The 18,168-nt window shown below is 41.1% G+C and overlaps 1 protein-coding gene across 1 annotated transcript in view; it reads right to left on the reverse strand.

Annotated features, from left to right (window-relative positions):
- The window catches only part of LOC148429935 (tetratricopeptide repeat protein 28-like), a 125,004-nt gene that overhangs the window by 21,396 nt on the left and 85,440 nt on the right, over window positions 1–18,168 (reverse strand). The window contains exons 6-8 of the mRNA XM_088418647.1: window positions 8,207–9,003; window positions 7,544–8,088; window positions 6,214–6,737 (exon numbers count right to left, since the gene is read on the reverse strand). Coding sequence (XP_088274773.1) covers window positions 6,214–6,737; window positions 7,544–8,088; window positions 8,207–9,003 — 1,866 coding nt within the window. The remainder of the gene's footprint in view (window positions 1–6,213; window positions 6,738–7,543; window positions 8,089–8,206; window positions 9,004–18,168) is intronic.

Raw genomic sequence — 18,168 nt, forward strand, 5'->3', positions numbered from 1 at the left:
TCTGACAGCCTCACCCCTCATTCATCCCAACTGTAGCGCTGAGTCTTTCATCTGCCTAGACACACACTTAAGTATATACACACACATACACGCGCATAAAGTCTCTCCTTCTCTGAGCTGCTCTGTTATAGTTATTTTATGATCAAGCCAGAATGTCAACCAACTCAATGTTATTTTTTTATTCTCCTTTTGACAGGGAAATAATACATGTGAATTATGAGTCATGCCCATCTCTGATTCGCCTCTCTGCCCGCCTGACATCTTTCTTTTCTCTTACTCCCAGTCTCTCTGTGTTTCCAAACGCTCTTGTTCCTTCTGTTCTCTTCCTCTGTATCACTCAGTGTCTGTCACTGTCACCAAGCGAGCCTTCGGTGCGCCCCGCAGGCACAGTCACGTTGCGGTGGCTGACACCAAGATTTGGTTGTGCCTGGCTACGCCCGTAGAGCAACCACAGAACATGTTAAACGTGGCTTGACAGATGGATGAGAGAATTTCTGCAACCCCCAAAGACCACACACCTCCGCCTCCAGACACAGCTTTTATGTGCAAATATCACATACAAATGCATGTGGAAAAGGCCACGGAATCTCATCTATGCGCTATAAATGTGAGGAGGTAGCAAGAAACTGTGGGGGAAGCATTATACTTTACAAGTAGTATGCAGGTAATTCATACTATGATGTGATATAGATCAGCTACAGTTGTAAATGGAAAAATGGAAAAAAAATAGGAAAAACAACATTGTCATTAATTCCTTGATCCAATCCCTGAACTGACACCGGAGGGCTTTGTGTGTCCCAATGATCATTGGAGCCAATTTGTTGGAGCTTTATGCCCCTGGCAGAGTCACCCATGGCCAACACGTCTTTAGTGAGGAACCACAGTATGGCTCAAAGGACCCCAGTGATGAACAAGAAGAATAGAATACGGTTTCCCTTGCCTGAACATGGACCACCAGGCCCCCCTCTGGAGCCAGGCCTGGAAATGGAGCTCCAAGGTGAGCACTTGGTGGCCGCACCTAGACCTTATCATGGGCCCACTGCCTGCGAGAGGGGGCCATTAGACTCGAGTGCAAAGTGAGCTGAGCGGCCAAAGGCAGGAACCTTGTCGGTCCAATCCCTGGCTTCACATGCTGGCTCTAGGGATAGGGAATGTCACCTTTCTGGCAGGGAAGGAGCCCGTGTTGGTGGGCAAAGTCAAGAAGCTCTCACTTGACATGGCCTTGACAAATAACTTGGGCTCTGGTTCAAATCCTTTTGTGAAGGGTTGGAATCTCTTCCATTCTGAAGTTATCTACAGGGAAAAGCACCAAGCTGATGTGGGGATATTTATTGCCCCCAGGTTCAGTGAGTGTATAATGGGGTTAAAACAGGTGTTTGAGAGGGTAGCCTCCCTTTGCTTTCAGGAGGCTTCATGACTGTAGTCTGTGCTTATTTAAAAAATAACAGTTGTGAGGAACCACCCTTTTTGGAGTCCTTGGAGGAGGTGCTACAGAGCGCAGTTTGCTGGGGTAATTCAATGCTTATGTCGACAATGACAGCGAGACTTTGGAAGGGCATAATTGATACGGGCTGTTCATTCTCTTTACCATAGATGTCAGAGTTTAAGTAAGTTGAATTAATTTCCAGTGAGGGTTTGACTCTGCTAAGGCTGCTCTTTGTCACCAGTTCTGTTTTTCAATTACGAACAGAATTTTTAAGCACAACGCCGCCGCCAGTGCGCAGAGGAGGTCTGCATTGGTCTCCTCAGTTTTGCATCACTATATTTTGCAATTATGTGGTACTATTGGCTTCATCAAGCCGCAATCTTAAACACTCACCAAAGCGGTTCACAGGCGAGTGTGAAGTGGCTTGGATGAAAGTCAGCACTTCCAAATCTAAGACAATGATGTTCAGTTAAAAAGGGTGGAGTGCTCTCTCCACGTTGGGGATGAGAACCTGCTCCAAGCGGAGGAGTTCAAGTACAGTGGTCAAGTAAGTTGCGTTGCTGCTACTTCGCATTGAGAAGAGCTAAATGAGTTGGCTCGAGCATCACGTTAGGATGCCTTCTGGATGCCTCCTTGGGGAGGTGTTTTGGGAATGTCCAATTGAGAAGAGAGCCTGGTGTCGACCCAGCAGATGATTATGAGACTGGAAATGGTTTGTTATTGTGAAGCGATCGTTCCAAGACATTATGTATTATTCTTATTCATCTTATATATTTTTTTATTTATTTATGTTTTGATTCTTTATTTCATAACATTTATTAGTTTTATATTTTTTACTTCATTTCATTATTTATTTGATTTATTTTTGTATATTATCCAGAGTTCCTGGATTGTATTGTGCATAAACAAAAACATGGCAAATGTGTCTATTAGAGCTGGGTGATATACTGTATATGTATATAGATATTGATATTATCCAATACGAAGTGATGCAAAGCGTATCGCAATTTTGACACACTTTATTTTTGTAATGTTTCATTATAACAAAATATTCAATACATTAATTATAACTAAGGCCGGTTAGCATCTGCTTCACAATTCAGATGTCCCAGGTTCAATTACAACTCGACCCGGCCTTCCTTTGTGGAGTTTGCATTTTCTCCCCGTGCTCCCAGGGGTCTTTTCCTGGTACTCCGGTCTTCTCCTGCATTCCAAAAACATACATGGAAGGTGCACTGTCCACTCCAAATTGCCCTGTTTGTCACGGTGTGATTGGCTGGCAATCAGTCCAGGGTGTCCCCCACTTACTGCCCGAAGACGGCTGCAATATTTCTTCTTGGTTTTTGTCTTTTTTTTCCTAACCAACGCAAGCAACGTCGCAGATATGGCATGTTCCACTTAGGGGAAAAAATGTCTGACCAAGATAAGGACGAGTATGAAGTTGTGCTCAATAAGAGGGCAACGTTACCCACCTGAAATGTTTCGGCCTTAACAAAAGAAAGACCGACAACAACCGTGAATAAAGTTGCCATGTGTTTTCATTGCGACCATACCTGTATGTTCAAGTGGTGAAGGGCCGATTTGACAACTAACGTCACCATTCAGCCACAACAAAACACGTAGTAGGATCCAGCAAGGCATATCTACCACAGTACTGAAATTAAAAGAAGTGCTACTGGTAGCAGTCAACCATCCCGAAAGGACTTGTTTTCAAACAATTTAAAGTATGAAAACAAGTCAGAAAACGAGCAAAAAACTGACCAACTGACCAAGGTAAACAAAATTCTCCATTCCATAATTTCTAAATCTATTTACTATCACATTTCATGCTGTGCTGATGTGTATTTGTGGTTCGGAAGGTGTATTTCTAAATATGCATATCTTAAATTATGTAGGATAAATGTTCATACTGATACTTCTACATTTTTCTGTGTTCATTATTATAACCGCTGGGGATATATTAGCGCAGTCAAGAGCATGCTTGAAATAAAAAACATGTGGACATGTGCTGTGCTCATAGACAAGATGTCAATGGTGTGTGTTTTCTAAAAAATAATAAGAAATCGAATACATCTATTCTAGTCTATTGTTTTCTGTTTTTCAGTCATTGTGAAGACATATGCAACAGTAAACCTTTTACCAACACTGCCCAATATATCGCGATAAGCATCGCTATACGCCTTTGCTGTATCGCAATATATCACAATACGCCTTTAAGCAGCAATACCCAGCAGTAGTGTCTGTTAAATGATTGAGTTTAGGCCCCAGTCGTCTTTAAAATAAGTGCTATAGGGCAACAATATTGTTTGATTATTTAGTGTTCTATTAGTGAAGCGTCAGGTATGTGCCCCGAACATTACTTGTTTTAATGATGGCATTGATTTAGTGACAATATTCTGTTCATTCGCTCTGCCATTTTATGTTTCTTTACAGAATATGGACTAAATCATTGGGCCATCTGGTGAAAATGAAAGGTAATAAGGAGTTGGGCATGTTATAGCTGTGACAGCTTCTCTTATTCTTGGAAGACTGTCAATTTTTTTTATCCATTGGACAAGAAGAACATTTGTGAGGTTAGAGGTCACTGAAGTTACATTAAAGGGTCTGGCTCCCAATCTCTGGTACAGTTGATCCTGAAGACATTTAATGCTCCCACCATTATTTCACTTTTTAGTAGTCTCAAAGCGATAAAACAGGCCAGATGGCACTTGAATAAAGGAGAACTAGACAATACTGGGATTGGGTTGTGATGTTCCACGCTCAATAGTCATTTCTCTACGCTCAGTTGTATTGAAAGCACTTGTCACTCTCAGACTCATACCACATACTGTCGTTGTTATGCATGAGACGCTACACTGTGTAAAAGCACATACAGTTTTCCTAGACGGTAATATGGATATACAAAGGCCACCTAAAAATAAATATTATGATCCCACCTATGCAACTATTTTGTGACATCACTGTTCAAGAACCTATAGATCCAGTTTAGAAGTGAGCCGAAACACGGACTAATTAATCAATGGCTATAGTTATGTCTATTTTTTGTTTTCAATCTATAGCACATGAAAAAATGAGAAAAGGTGCTTTCTGACTAGGATTTAATTGGAACATCTTCAATTGACAGGACCAATCTGCATCACGGTGAAACACTGACGTACACAAACGTCATGACAGGTTAAAAGGTACTGACAGTCCTTGCTGTAGTTCATATTGTTCCTTCCAAATGATAGTTTTCAGAATGAAACTAAAAGTATATTCCATAGTGCAAAGCTTGAAAATAGCAATAAAAGAAGGTACACACACACACACACACACACGCACACTTTGTCAAAAAAGGATATCTTGTCTGGAATTTGAAAAATGGTAATTTGTACAGGCCTAAAACCAAAGCAACAGACATTTTCAAATGATATGGCATGAAATATCAAACCCCAGGTTGAGGTTAGATTCTATTAAAGTCTATAATTTGTTGAAATAAAAATAGAACAACAAAATAAGTACAAATAAATATGATAAAAACATGGACATTTCTATTCCTGGTTTGAATTTGTGCAAAATGCAATGTCCCAAAACAGTGGAGGCAGAATTATGAAAGTACAAGACACTTGAAGTGCACGTGATATTAAATATCTCGGTCATTTTGTACCTGACGGAAAGAATATAAGAATATAAAGTGTTCAATGTAGAGGGTAGGTAAGTGATGGCGGTCCTTTGAGTAGTGTAGTGGAGTTTTGGTAATTGAATACGAGATTCAATTCTATTGATTATGAATTCAAAATAAATCTAAATAAATGTTACTATTAATGTTTCCAGCCCTAATGCACGCACATGTACACACACACTCACAAACACACTTACAAAAATCCAGATTGAGTGGTCTGGGTAGATTGGCCAGAAATAATTGGCTATTAAGTGTAGTGAAGGCAAAGTTCATTTCCACCGCCAGATTGAGGAACAATATAAGGACAGCACTGGGGACAACTAGAGGAAAGAGTGAAGACAGAACGGGCTGTCGGTTTTGTTTTCATTAAGATTCAAAAAGCAGGGTCGGCTAAGGGCCTATGGGGTTCCTAAGACCCAGATAATACAAATAATGCCAATTTCTGGCAGATAGATGAGATGGATTTCAGTTCCCTTGCATTCACTCCCTGCAGGGTGAGCTATGACTCACTCCACATAGGAGCTGCAATTTTCTTGGATACAAACGGGGCTTGGGCCATAAAACAGTGGGTGTGCCTGAACAACGGCTCTTTTAATGGTCATGTGCAAAGCTTGTGGAGTGGATATTTAGCACTCATAAATAGGGGAGTACAACCTATCACATCTGCACTGACTGAGATAATCAATTTTTAAGATCCCAAGGTGGGGGTTTTCTTTTCATTATAATCTGACACGTGAAATGCGCAACTGTGAAAAAAGGTCTTTTGGCAACTCGCTGCAGAGAACCCTCTGTGGAAAGTAGATACAGAAGCGGGTAGAAAAGTCGGCAGTAAACAGGAAAAAGGCTTTGGAAGACTTCCACATAGGTTTGAGCAGACACAAATATTGGAATACCTATATGACAAGAGAGACAAGGGCAGATGCATAAAACGCTCCCCGAATCCCCGAAGCACAAAAACCCAAACAAACAGATATAGCCACACAAATGTGCATATCCTAATAAAAATGTTGCGAAGGCTTAGCAGCAAATAGGCTGTGAATTTCATATTCATGAATTCACAAACTCTAAGCCTATCAGCTCAGGCAACAAAGGCAATGCTTATTGCTGGTCTCGCTGCCTCACTCACCTTCCTGCAGGTACATGACAGCTTGTGAATAGTTCTGCAGTGCGTGGTGTGTTCTCCCCAGGCTACCATAGGCTAGTGTTTTGGCAGCCAAGTCATTCGTCTGTGCTGCCACACTTAGATGCTGCTCTTGGAACACCACTGCCCTTTCGTAGTTTCCCAGAGACTCGTAGGTTAGGCCCAGGTTCCCATAAGCGCGAGCCTGGCGTGAGGGGCTTCCGGCTTCCTCTGCGATCTCTAGGTCACTCTGGTGGCATCGCAGGGCCATCTCATACTCTCCCATCGCTTGGTATACGGTGCCTAATCCGCAACTGGCGTCACCCTCCAGTAGTCGATCTTGGGTGTCACGAGCAATGACCAGTTGACGCTCAAGGCAAGAGATGGCCTGCTCATAATTGCCTAACTGGCTGTGCAGGGCGCCCAGTTCACCGTAGGCCTGAGCTTTGACTCCACATTCTCCCAGTTCATGAGCCACCACTAGTCTCTTCTCAAAGCACACCAGCGACTGTTGGAGGTTTCCCGTTGCTCTAACAAGAGGGAAAAAAAAAAAGTGTCAGAAAAAAGGTGCGCATACATTTATGTGTGATAGTAATATAAATACACTTCAACGTATTAAATTCATTTATAGAGTATTTTCTTGATAACTGCAAAATTACACATAAAAGACAGGGGAAACTAAACATGTGAGCCTGACACAAATTCAAAATTACTTATGTGTTTGGCATCTTCTAAGGTGAAATGTTTTATTGTTTGAATAAGGTCTGTCTCTCCTCTAGATTGCACTGTATACAGTGTTCATAGACAATGTTTTATTCATCCCAATCTGAACCTCCGATTGGCTTTCATAGCCTTCAAACATTCGTTTTAGCTCTCACGGTCTCAAGGATGTGTCAGTTTAAAGGGTGTGGGTAAGTAAGAGAGTAAAACTCTTCAGAGTAATTAATTTCATGTGATAAAAGTACTCAAGTACTGTTGAAAGATGAGAGGTTTCGTTTGATGACTTTGAATTCCCTCTCAACTCGTACATGTCTAATACCCCCATGTGTGATAGTAATGCCGCTGACAACGCACATGAAGAAACTAATTTGCCAGATAGGACTTCACAACAAGCATTTTTGCCAATACATTTTCTGTGTAAAAGCCTTTGTTGCGATAATTTCTTTGGCACAGAAAGGTCAAAGCACTGGTTGTCAGAAGACTCCTTGAAATCATTCACATAAAAATGTTCAGCTGTCGAATTAATATGATGGCGTTGGACCAATTTAAAAGAAGAAAATAAACATTAAAACAAAATATATTCTTTTATATTCGTTTTCACTTGAGGCAGACTCACCTGTGTCCGTTCCCCAAGCCTCTGTACGCCTTCTCCTGATCTTGCATACGATTGAGACTCTGAGCTACTGACAAATACTGGTCGTAGTATTTGATGGCTTCCACAAAGTCACCAAGAGCCTCATAACAGTCTCCAAGGTTTCCGTAGGCTCTGCCCCTGTCCATTATGGCCTCATTACCACTTAGATGCTGTAACGTAGCAAGCTGTTGCTCCAGGTACCCAATAGCTTCCTCCATCACTCCAACATTCATTTTTGTTATGCCCATGTTTCCATAGACCTGCGCCTCGACAACAGGATCCTTCAACCTCTGCCCGAGTTCCAACTGCTCTTCATAGCTCTTAAAGGCCATGGCGTACTTTCCCAAGGCCATGTAGACTGCTGCCAAGTGACCATGAGCTTTGCACTCTCCGGACATGTCCCCAAGCTCTTGGTAGACCTCAAGTTCTTGAGTGTGGTAACCTAGAGCTTTGTCATATTTTTGCACTAGTCTGTAAGTGGCCCCAAGGGCAGCATAGGCGCAGGCCTCCATCCTACGCTCCTTCACCTGAAAACAGACCAAAAAAAAAAGGCACATTATAACCATCGCAATTAGCTGAACAAATTTGCTGAATTATTTCACAATGTGCGTGAGTGTGTGTGTGTGTGTGTGTGTTTTAAAATACCTGATGAGCTAAGGCCATTTGCTGCTCATAAAACTGAATGGCTCCAGCCACGTCTTTTTTACACACAAATATGTCCCCCAGGTTGCCAAGAGCTCTGAAGCGAGCCTGTGAATTATTCAGAGACTGGGCAAGTGACAACAGATATTTTTGACACTCTTCTGCCTTAGCAAAATCTCCCAAAGCCTTGAAGGCCAAACCCAGATTACAGTACGCTTTGGCTTGACTTAGTTTGTCATGAAGGTCCTTGGCTAAAGCAAGGTCCTGCTCATAGTATTTGACGGCATCCTGGTAGTTGCCCAAGCAGTAGTGGGCATAGCCCAAATTGTGGCAAACCTTTCCTTCACTTTCCATATCTTGGAGGTCAGGGGACAAGCGCAAGTACTGCTCATAATAGGGGACCGCCTGAGGGAATTCCCCACGAGAGCAGTGAAAGTTTCCAAGATTTCCCAGGGCTCGCGCCTCGCTCTGGACGTCTCGTAGCTCGCGAGCAATGTTGAGATGGTTCTGGTAATGCTGCAAAGCCCGATCGTGGGCTCCCAAGGATTGGTAAGCCACAGCCAGATTGCCATGAGTGGATGCCTGAGAGGCCCGGTCGTTGACCTCCATGGAGATCTGCAGCTCCTGACGGTGGTAGCGGACAGCCTGGTCGAAGACTCCTAGGGCATTGTAGGCATTGCCCATGTTTCCATAAGCCCTCCCCTGTGCGGCATAGTCGCTGAGCTCCTGAGCAATGGCCAGGTGTGTTTTGTGGAGTTTAAGTGCAGTCTCGTAGTCTCCTTTCATTTGGTGAATAATGCCTGTGAAGAGAGAATATTAAGTTTAAAGACTCCGATGGGGTAAATTTACAGTAGAGAAAATGCAAGCGCCTTGTCAGCAAGGACAAAACAAGCCATTTGGTAGCAAAATATGCAGTCGGTGCCATCTGTTCTCTGCTTACACTATACACGTCTGCACTATTACAGTCGTTAAAATAGTGAAATCAAAAGCTGTATTTTGCGTCTTTAAAAGATTTTCATTCATTTATTATTTTGATGTCCATGGTTTTTCCGCCAGTCTGAGAGGATTCTGGTGAAGAACAATGTCAGGGCAGCTGAAGTTGATGGAAAGCTCAGCAAACAACTTTAGACTTAGATAAGAATGAAAAAACAATAAATAATGGAGAAGCTGGTGCTGGATGTATTATCTCTGATAAAATATGATCCTATGAAAAATAACAGCCATCTGCTGCAAACACACGTAACTAAACACAGGCGCGCATTCCCCCGGAGATCCACCAGCCTATGCACAAGAGCGATCTCAAAGGATTGTAAAAATACATCACAGCATATCTAATGAATCTGGGCTTCTCATCTCTGAGACTTATCCATTCACTGTTGTTGTCAACCAACGTTCAGTGAGAGTACAATAGTACATACAGCTAGTAACATTGATGTTGCAAAGTGTAATAGAGGAACCTTCCAGGGAAGGCAAGACAGGTGCATAGAGAAAACAAAAACAAAACAACAACCGTTTCTTGGCCAACGCACTCAGCATGGAGACAGGCTAACGTGCTATTAAAATTGTAGTACAGTCACCAACTGGAGACCAAAGCTGGAAATCATTTGGAAGGGGGCATGTGGCGGTGTGATGAATGATGGAAAGGGGCTTAGCAGTTTCCGTTGTCTGTGATGGTACCACTAGGATTAGCTTGTGCGCGGTCACCTTTATTTCATCATAAACCTGCCACATGACGGACTGCAACACAAGCTACACACACACTCCGATAAATATGTAAGTTTTTATATATAAATATCTAAACATGTTGAAGAGAACTATCGTTTGGCAGAACCATGACTCTGAAATTAAAGTTCATATTACATTTTTAGCAAAAGTTAATACCAAGACCAGATAGCTTGCACTTAAGCCCTACAGATCAGCAAAATTATTTTGTCTGCAAATTTTAAGTGATACAGCCTGGTCTAAACTTGGGAGTGTGAGATCAGAACCTGAAGGAATGTAAAAAATAAAACAAAGAGAGAAAAGAGACAAATAAAAATGAGAGAACTGTGAAAAACACACAACAAAAATAAAAACAAAACCACTTTTCTCTGAGAGCTAAATTTTTATGTTCCTTTGGGCAGCTCGCCATACATTTGCAAGAAAGCTTATGTGTCTTTTGCAAAAATATTTCATAGTTCCCACACCTAAATATTCCCCTCCCTTTTGCTTGTGAATCATGTTAAGATTCACAGTGCAGGCGGTTTGGAGGAACACTGACAGCTGTCAAAGTCATTCCCAAGGTTAGGGTGTCCTCAACACTGAGTGAACGGACTGAGAATATAATGCCTCTCGGTGCATTACCAGCAAAAATACTCCATGCAGTTGACTGAAAACGAATCATGTACGCAGTAAAAGACAGTGTGGCTGTGGAGACTGTCAAGGCAGACGCGAGGGGTGCAGCCCCCTGCATGGTAAGGGGATTATAGTAAATAAAACTATACCTCTACCAGGCACAACCACCACAGTACAATGTCAAAATCAATATGATGAAGGATATGAAAAAGGAATCCTCAACAAATTATTAAACCAATGGGTATGAAGGTGTGATACAAAATGATACTCATTGCTTGGTTATTAAAAATTTGATAATTAGAGGAAAAGCAGGGTAAATAAAAATTAAATATGCCATTGCCACCCAATCCTTTCTGAGCCCTATACATTGAATATACATTCTTTCTAATGCAGAGACAAGCATGGCATTGTGTTGTCACTTTTTATTACACAGCTGACTGTACATTGAGAAAAATGCCGCAGAGACGACTTTGAAGGATGGTGCTGCGGTTTCCGAGTAAATCACTGTCTTTAGTTCAGCAGTTATAGCGGTCCGTCCCACTGCAGAATACAATGTGTTAAGAGGATTTCGAACAATGAAGCTGCTACTTGGTGAACAATATATTGCTGGAGGGAGGGGGGGTCAACACAGTCAGTACAGTTGTGTAACAGTACAGGTAGCTCTGGAACTCTTGACTTCGGCAGAATTATTTCATCGTTTGATTACATTTAAAGGCAGGATGTGGGAATTGTGGCAGAGCTGATGTTTATTTTCAGTCAACGGTAGAAAAAGCCAAGTATTTTATCAAGCGACTTGAGTAATAATAGGCTTTTTTTTTCATTTACATAATTATATTCATCAGGAGTTCTTAAGTTCTAAAGGGATCAATTGGAATTCAAAATCTTACTGTGTGAAACACCACATACTGTATTATTGTATACTACCATATGTATGTAGTGATTTGTGAAGAGGGAGGTGGGGGGGGGGGGTGCTAGTGTTCTGAGGAGTGCACAAGAGCCTGCAGAAGTCAGCACAAAGAGGAAGGGCTGGAGTTGTGTTCTGCTCTTATGCCACCTAATTATTATTAACAGAATGAAAAACATTGCATTGTGTCTATCTTCACTTAAGTAAACCTGTGACCCTGGATTTGATTAATAATGTAGTAAATGGATATTTGGAATGATGCAAGAGAACATGCTCTAATATCACATAATTTTTCCATCAAAGTAATGTTGCAAACATATATATATATATATATATATATATATATATATATATATATATATATATATATATATATATATATATATATGTGTGTGTGTGTGTGCGTGCGTGTGTACACCCCCCCCCCCCCAAATAAAAAAAAAACCTCAAGCTCTCATCAATCATAGATAAATGCATTTTTCTGTGTATTTGGATAGCTCCTTCCTACCTTCAGTTTATCCTGTCTGAGCCAATAGGCTGGACAAATTCCATGGTAAATTCTTCGATTTCTTTCTCCATTTCCTCGTGAAACTAATAAAATATCTACACCCAAAGGCTTAGAGGCAAATGAGCATGTAATCTCAATAAGTCAGTGCTCCAACAGGTCTAGTGTTTGTGTACATATGCAGTTCCCTTTGGAGAGTCTTATAATAGTTACATTAATTTCTGTTTATACCTTTATACCTTAAAACCATTTTAATAATTAGATAATGCAGATGTGTGGATTGAAACCCAATGGCTTAATTATTAAACGTCTCCTATATCCTAATGCATTTAAAAATGTTATTAGCATAACGTCATCGTCAATTGAACACAATAGCCAACAAATAAAAATAAAAATCATAGTACGTAGGCAAAAAATATTCCGCTGTACAACTGTGTCAGCAGCCATGAGAAGTGTTTTCCAGACCAGAAGGAACGAGTACTTTAACTGTTAGGTAGATGACATAAAATGTCTAAACTTGAAGGTACAGCAATTCATAGCTGAAGTTCTTTTGTTTTTTTCACCCCCCAAAAAAGGAGTCAGCGTTAGGGAATACAGAGTTCCCTTGCCACTTTGCGCTTCACTTTTTGCGGCCTTGGGACTTCGTTCACTTTTTTTTTCTACAAAACTCTACTACTTCACAGCAGCGCATTATGCACTGCAGCATTCCCACGCTTAGTCCTAACCTGGAATCTGAAGCAGTCTAACAGCCCTATTATACAATCTTGTTCAAATGAAGGCATTTTTGCTTAAAATTGAACCACTGCTCTTCTACATCTGGCACTATATAAGCTGCACTTGCAGCTGTGACAAGAGCTGTAAGAAGTTGTACATGTGGGGTGGGTGGGGAGGGAGGGGGGGGGCAGATTGAACAGAGTGACAATACAGACTGAGGCTGGCCCTTTAAAAACAGCTGCAATGCAATGTGGAAATGGGCAGGAGAGGGAAGAATAGTGCTGCGGGGAGGAAATACTATTTGGTCAAATTCACTTTTTGCGGGGGGGTTTCCGGTCCACATTAACCACAAAAAATTAGGGCACAATATGAACAGAAACACAAAGAATCTATGAGAACAGATTTTTTCTTCTTTTTTTTAAATGCGTGAACGCTTCCCGTTGTTTATATTTTGTGTTCGTTGCCTTTTGTGGAATGGAAAAAGACTGGTGTTAATTTTTCTTCATCGTTCCATTTATAACTGACACATGTTCTCTGGGATTAGGAGTCATTTTGGTCTTCCAAGCAAATAGGGTTGCGGTTGAGATAGCTCCAGTAAACCTTGAGGATGCACATTTCTGGGCTCAACAAGAGCTAGTATTGAAGAGTCATCTTCATCATGTTGTTTAAGTTTTGGGACCATCAACAGGACATCAGCATTATGAAAAGTAAGACAAGATGTTCCCACAAGGAAACATCTACTGGGTTTTGAATGTCACAATGCAATTGAGGTTTGCAAGTTGAGAGTTACAGAGACACAGAAGGTATAGAAATGAACGTATTTGGAAACCCATCATTCAGCACAAATACTACTAAAACATTCAACAGCTAATTGTGCATTCGAAAATATGAAGGTCAAATAAAGTTCCATTGTGTAAAGGTTATAGTGCATTCCAGGTTAATCTTGAAAATATCATAATTTCTTTTTGTGAGACTCGTCTAATTTGTCTGAAATGGAGGTCTACATAAATGCTTAGCTGAAGCTTTCCTTACCCAAGTGACGACCATGGTGAGATAAGAGCGTGGGTCGGTTGCTCTTCGCTGTGTTTCTCCCCCCACCTGCTGACATCCATGCGTGCCATGCCACTGCTCTCGCATATTTTGTCTTGAACGGACAAGTCAAGCCGTCATTTCCTTTACATCAAAGTCCGGCGGAAAATAATTATCCACGCAGCCTTGTGGTTGACAAGGAAGAGGCAATAAGCCGGCGCTTGATGAAAGTGCAAACACGCCTAAGTGGATGCACACTATCGAGATTTATATAATCATGTTGAGCCTTGTAAATGGCATGCAATTACTTATTTCGCATTTGAATTAATGTTATTCAAACACAGATATGTGGAGAAAATTGGTCTGGTGTTGAGTTATGTGGGTATACATCGACCCGATCAATATGGGGGTTGAAAATTACGGAAAAACACTCGACTTGTACACGGAGAAATACGGTATATGCCAAATAGCTACAACTATGTGACTACTCATAAAATACCCAATAGTGAGAGCATAACATAATTACACGATAAGACGTAAGACACACATGTTCATCTCTTGAAGTTAAATGTAAGACGATGGCTACAATTCAATTTCTCTTCATTGATAGCACAAACTACATGACAACCCGCTTCTTCAGTCCCCTGACAGACTTGAGATACTGCTGACTCGTGCATAAGCCGGCCAATTATTGAATAATATATGGGACTGCAATGCAAAGTGTTCATATCCTTTATAGGTCAGAGTGTGCTGAGCCGGGTCCACTGGTACCGCTGGGCATCGTGGTTGGATATTAAAGGATGGCAATCTCTACACAAGTGTGCCTCAGAGCCAAGTCAGCCACCGCCCAACCTATACCGCAGCCAATTTGAAAAACAAGCTGAGTGGGCATATAAAAGTGCCCAATATGCTGTTTTTTCAAATGTCTTCTTCCCTCTTCTGAAACTTTTGTTTTGTTTTGAACGCTGCTTGTTAATTGTCTTGATCATTCCAGGCGTCTTTGTGCACAGAGTAAAAGAAAAAGGTTTTCAAGTCTTCCGAGCGAGCTTGTGGGCATTCATGATGGGATAACAACAACAATACGCTGCCTCAAAACAACAACAAAACAATTAGAGACAGAAGCTTCACAACCTCCACTTCATTCTCTGTTATCCTCATTATTCAGCTCCACTTGAATCAGCTATTAAAGGTAATTAAGCGATTCATCAAGTCAGTTTCAATTACTAGTGCCTTGACAGCCTCAGATTACAATCAGCGGGGGTGAGGCAGGAGACAATGACAACGAAAGACAGAAGCATCAAAAAGTGGAAAGAGGAACGAGTGAGAAAAGTGGTAAGTGGTCTCAACGGATTGGCAGCAAGGATGAGACCTCCTGAGTCTCACAATGTGAACAAGGTGGCCTGACTTGTCGGAGTCCGTCCGTGGAGCAACAAGCTTCATTGCCACAAATGTCACACCCGTTTGGGTATATCAGCAGATGGAGATCATTAACCCCATTAGAACTACTCAAATATTGGAAGCATTCATAAAGAAGATGGCTGGGGATGTCGTCACGGGACTCCTATAACACAATGGACTTTATCTGCCACCTGACGAATAATAAAACCCACATGTAGGTCGCATCATAAAACGCACGCCCGATAGTCCTCCAATTTATGATCGTCTCCTTTTAAAGATCAGCTGTATTTTGCAGCGAAGGGGATGTGCACCATTTAGATGGGTCAAATCGCAGCTTCAATTTATGTTAGGTTGATTAACCTCCACTCTCCGCTCTCACACTTTTTACTCATCGGTTAAAACTAAATCATCTAGAAGAGCTATTAAGCCTCTTCGTTGTCCATTAGAATCAAGGTTAGTGCTGCTTTGATGGCGATCATAATTCAGACAATGTAGGTGGAAATCACTGCTCTAAATACAGCAAAATGGAGGAGTCTATAGCCATAACATTTATTATTTATACATCATTATTTTCTGACATACATCATTATATAATTAGGTAATTTACTTACTGTAATTAACTTCTACAAAGAACATTTAGCAATAAGCTACATGTTGTAGTTTGAAGGAAAATAGTAAACAAATTCACAAAGTGAAGAAAATTAATGTAGAGCCTGTCTTCCAATCACGTGTTTACAATTTTCAGTTATCCAACTGTTTTTATAAAATCCCCAATTGCACTGTTTTTTCCACACTTTTTCAATTAAGAGAAACTCCTAATGGACTGGCTAGTGCGATGTGGGGTGGGATTCGTCATTAGAATTTGTTTACAAATCTGGCTAAAACAAATGCTTGCATAGAATTTAATTATAATTACTCAATTCAGATGCATGGTATTACATATGAAGCCGTTACAATAACAGACAATGGAGTGGAATAGCAATGGCATTTAAGACCTGTGCAGCCAAGGGATGCTGTTGGAATTACATGAAACAAAATACGGCTCCTACTATGTCATAAAAGTCAAAACCGACGACTAGGCGATTTTTTTTTTTTGTTATGTATAAAAACACCAAAGACAGCCTATAATTTATGAAGTATTTAGAGCTTTTAAGCAGCAGATATTTTGGATAATTTGTTTGATTATCTCCTCTCCTTTGCCATGAGACTCCTCAACAGCAAACCATAGTACAATACAGCTAATAATTTCACTCTCATACATCTCATACAGCTGGGAATATCCAGCCATAGGCCATGCACCTTATTTCCGACTTTTGTTTTGCACTATTTATGCTGTTTTTTCCTTTGCATACCACATGTCAAATAGCGGTACCTAACCTATCATGCACACATGCACTTTATTTTATTCACCATGCACACTTGTGTATTAGTGAAGGTATCTGTATACAAGCTACTCACTAACAGTTCATACTTGTACTTGGCTGCATATGTGTTGTTTATACCTTGTTTTTGACTTAACTCTGTACTCTTTTTTTTTTTTTACAACATTCATGTGAACAACAAGTAAGAATTTTATTATTGTAGGGGGAAACTTGTTTCTACACCGTGCACAATTAAGTTACTTGACTAGATTGTGTTTCAAAGGGTTTTAATCCTTTAGACCAGCGGTCCCCAACCTTTTTATCACCACGGACCAGTCAGCCTTAGATTTAAATGGGGGGGCTGCTCTAAAAACCACATCCTCTTTCTCACTATACATGTAATATCAACAACGGACAGAAGTGGCGCCAAAAGATCAAGCACAAACGTATGAACTGTTAAACTAAATCATCTCCAAAACATTATTTCGGGTGCAGCGCACGAGACCGGTACCGGTCCGCGGACCGGCTTTTGGGGACCACTGCTTTAGACAGCAGCGTTTATTTCAATAAAATATTCTGTTTTTGTTTTACTACTTTTAAAGGTTGTAGCTTGGAAAAGGTTAGCATTAAAGGGATACTGTAAAGTTGCTTGGTGCAATTCAGTTGCGCTCATGAGTCTAAACTTTTGAGCACAACTGTGTTCGTGAAACCCATCATTAATTGTGTTTAGTCCGCATTATACTGCCCCTTGGTGTCCCGGGTGCGCACACCAGAATGCGCACAATGCCAATGGACACTGAAGGATGAAATCATGATTCATAAATTAATTACAGTGGGCCCCCGTGTTACGAACTTAATCCATTCAGCGGCTATGCTCGTAACTCGAATTGCTCGTACGACGGGCAATCCAAACCTATGTTAATTAGTGAATGCGTGCAACGCGTGCAAAAACCTTAGGTAAAAACATCACGACTTTATACACATATTAAAAATGAGTAACATAATCTACTGTACAGTTAAATTAAATAACATATACAAAGGAAAAATGACATTTACCTTTGGGGCGACGTGACTTGAGCTGGGTGGAGATGGAGGGGAGCAGAGACCAACCCGCAGAATTTATTTATATTTTTTTTTAAACAAGAACTTTTCTTAAACTAGAACATATCACCGGCGATTTCCTTCGCTTTAATCCATAATAGAAGAAGCCTCTCCATTTTGTTGTCGATCGAGGTCCCTCCCCTGGCAAGGAAAGTCTTGCCCTTAGAAGATTGCCGAGTGGTTACGGCCATACTCACGAGCAAGGTTAACTATGCGTGCGCCTCCCTCGTATTTATTTTTATTATCTCCTGCTTCGTTTCTATTGTTATCATCCTCTTACTTCTTCCTTTACCGCCACTAGCAATTTTAGAAGCCATGTCTAACAGATAAAATTTGCAAAGTCTTCACAACATTCCTTCCTTCCGTTTTTCACTCCTTTTCTCTCCTTCCTTCCATCCTGACCAGCTGTGCCATCAAGCTAGATGAAGGCGTTCGGCCAATAGCATATCGGGATTTCTGTGATTGACGTGACGCCGGCCAATAGCATATCCGCATCTCCGTGACTGAGACCGGGACTGTGAACTTAATCGACCAATAGCGTATCGGCATCTCCGTGACTGAACCGTGACTGAGACAGTGACTGTGACATTGTAAGAGCAATAGCATATCGGCGTTACCA

The sequence above is a fragment of the Hippichthys cyanospilos genome, chromosome 1, assembly GCF_059441005.1.
Source record: "Hippichthys cyanospilos isolate Australia breed blue-spotted pipefish chromosome 1, RoL_Hcya_1.0, whole genome shotgun sequence".
NCBI lineage: Eukaryota > Metazoa > Chordata > Actinopteri > Syngnathiformes > Syngnathidae > Hippichthys > Hippichthys cyanospilos.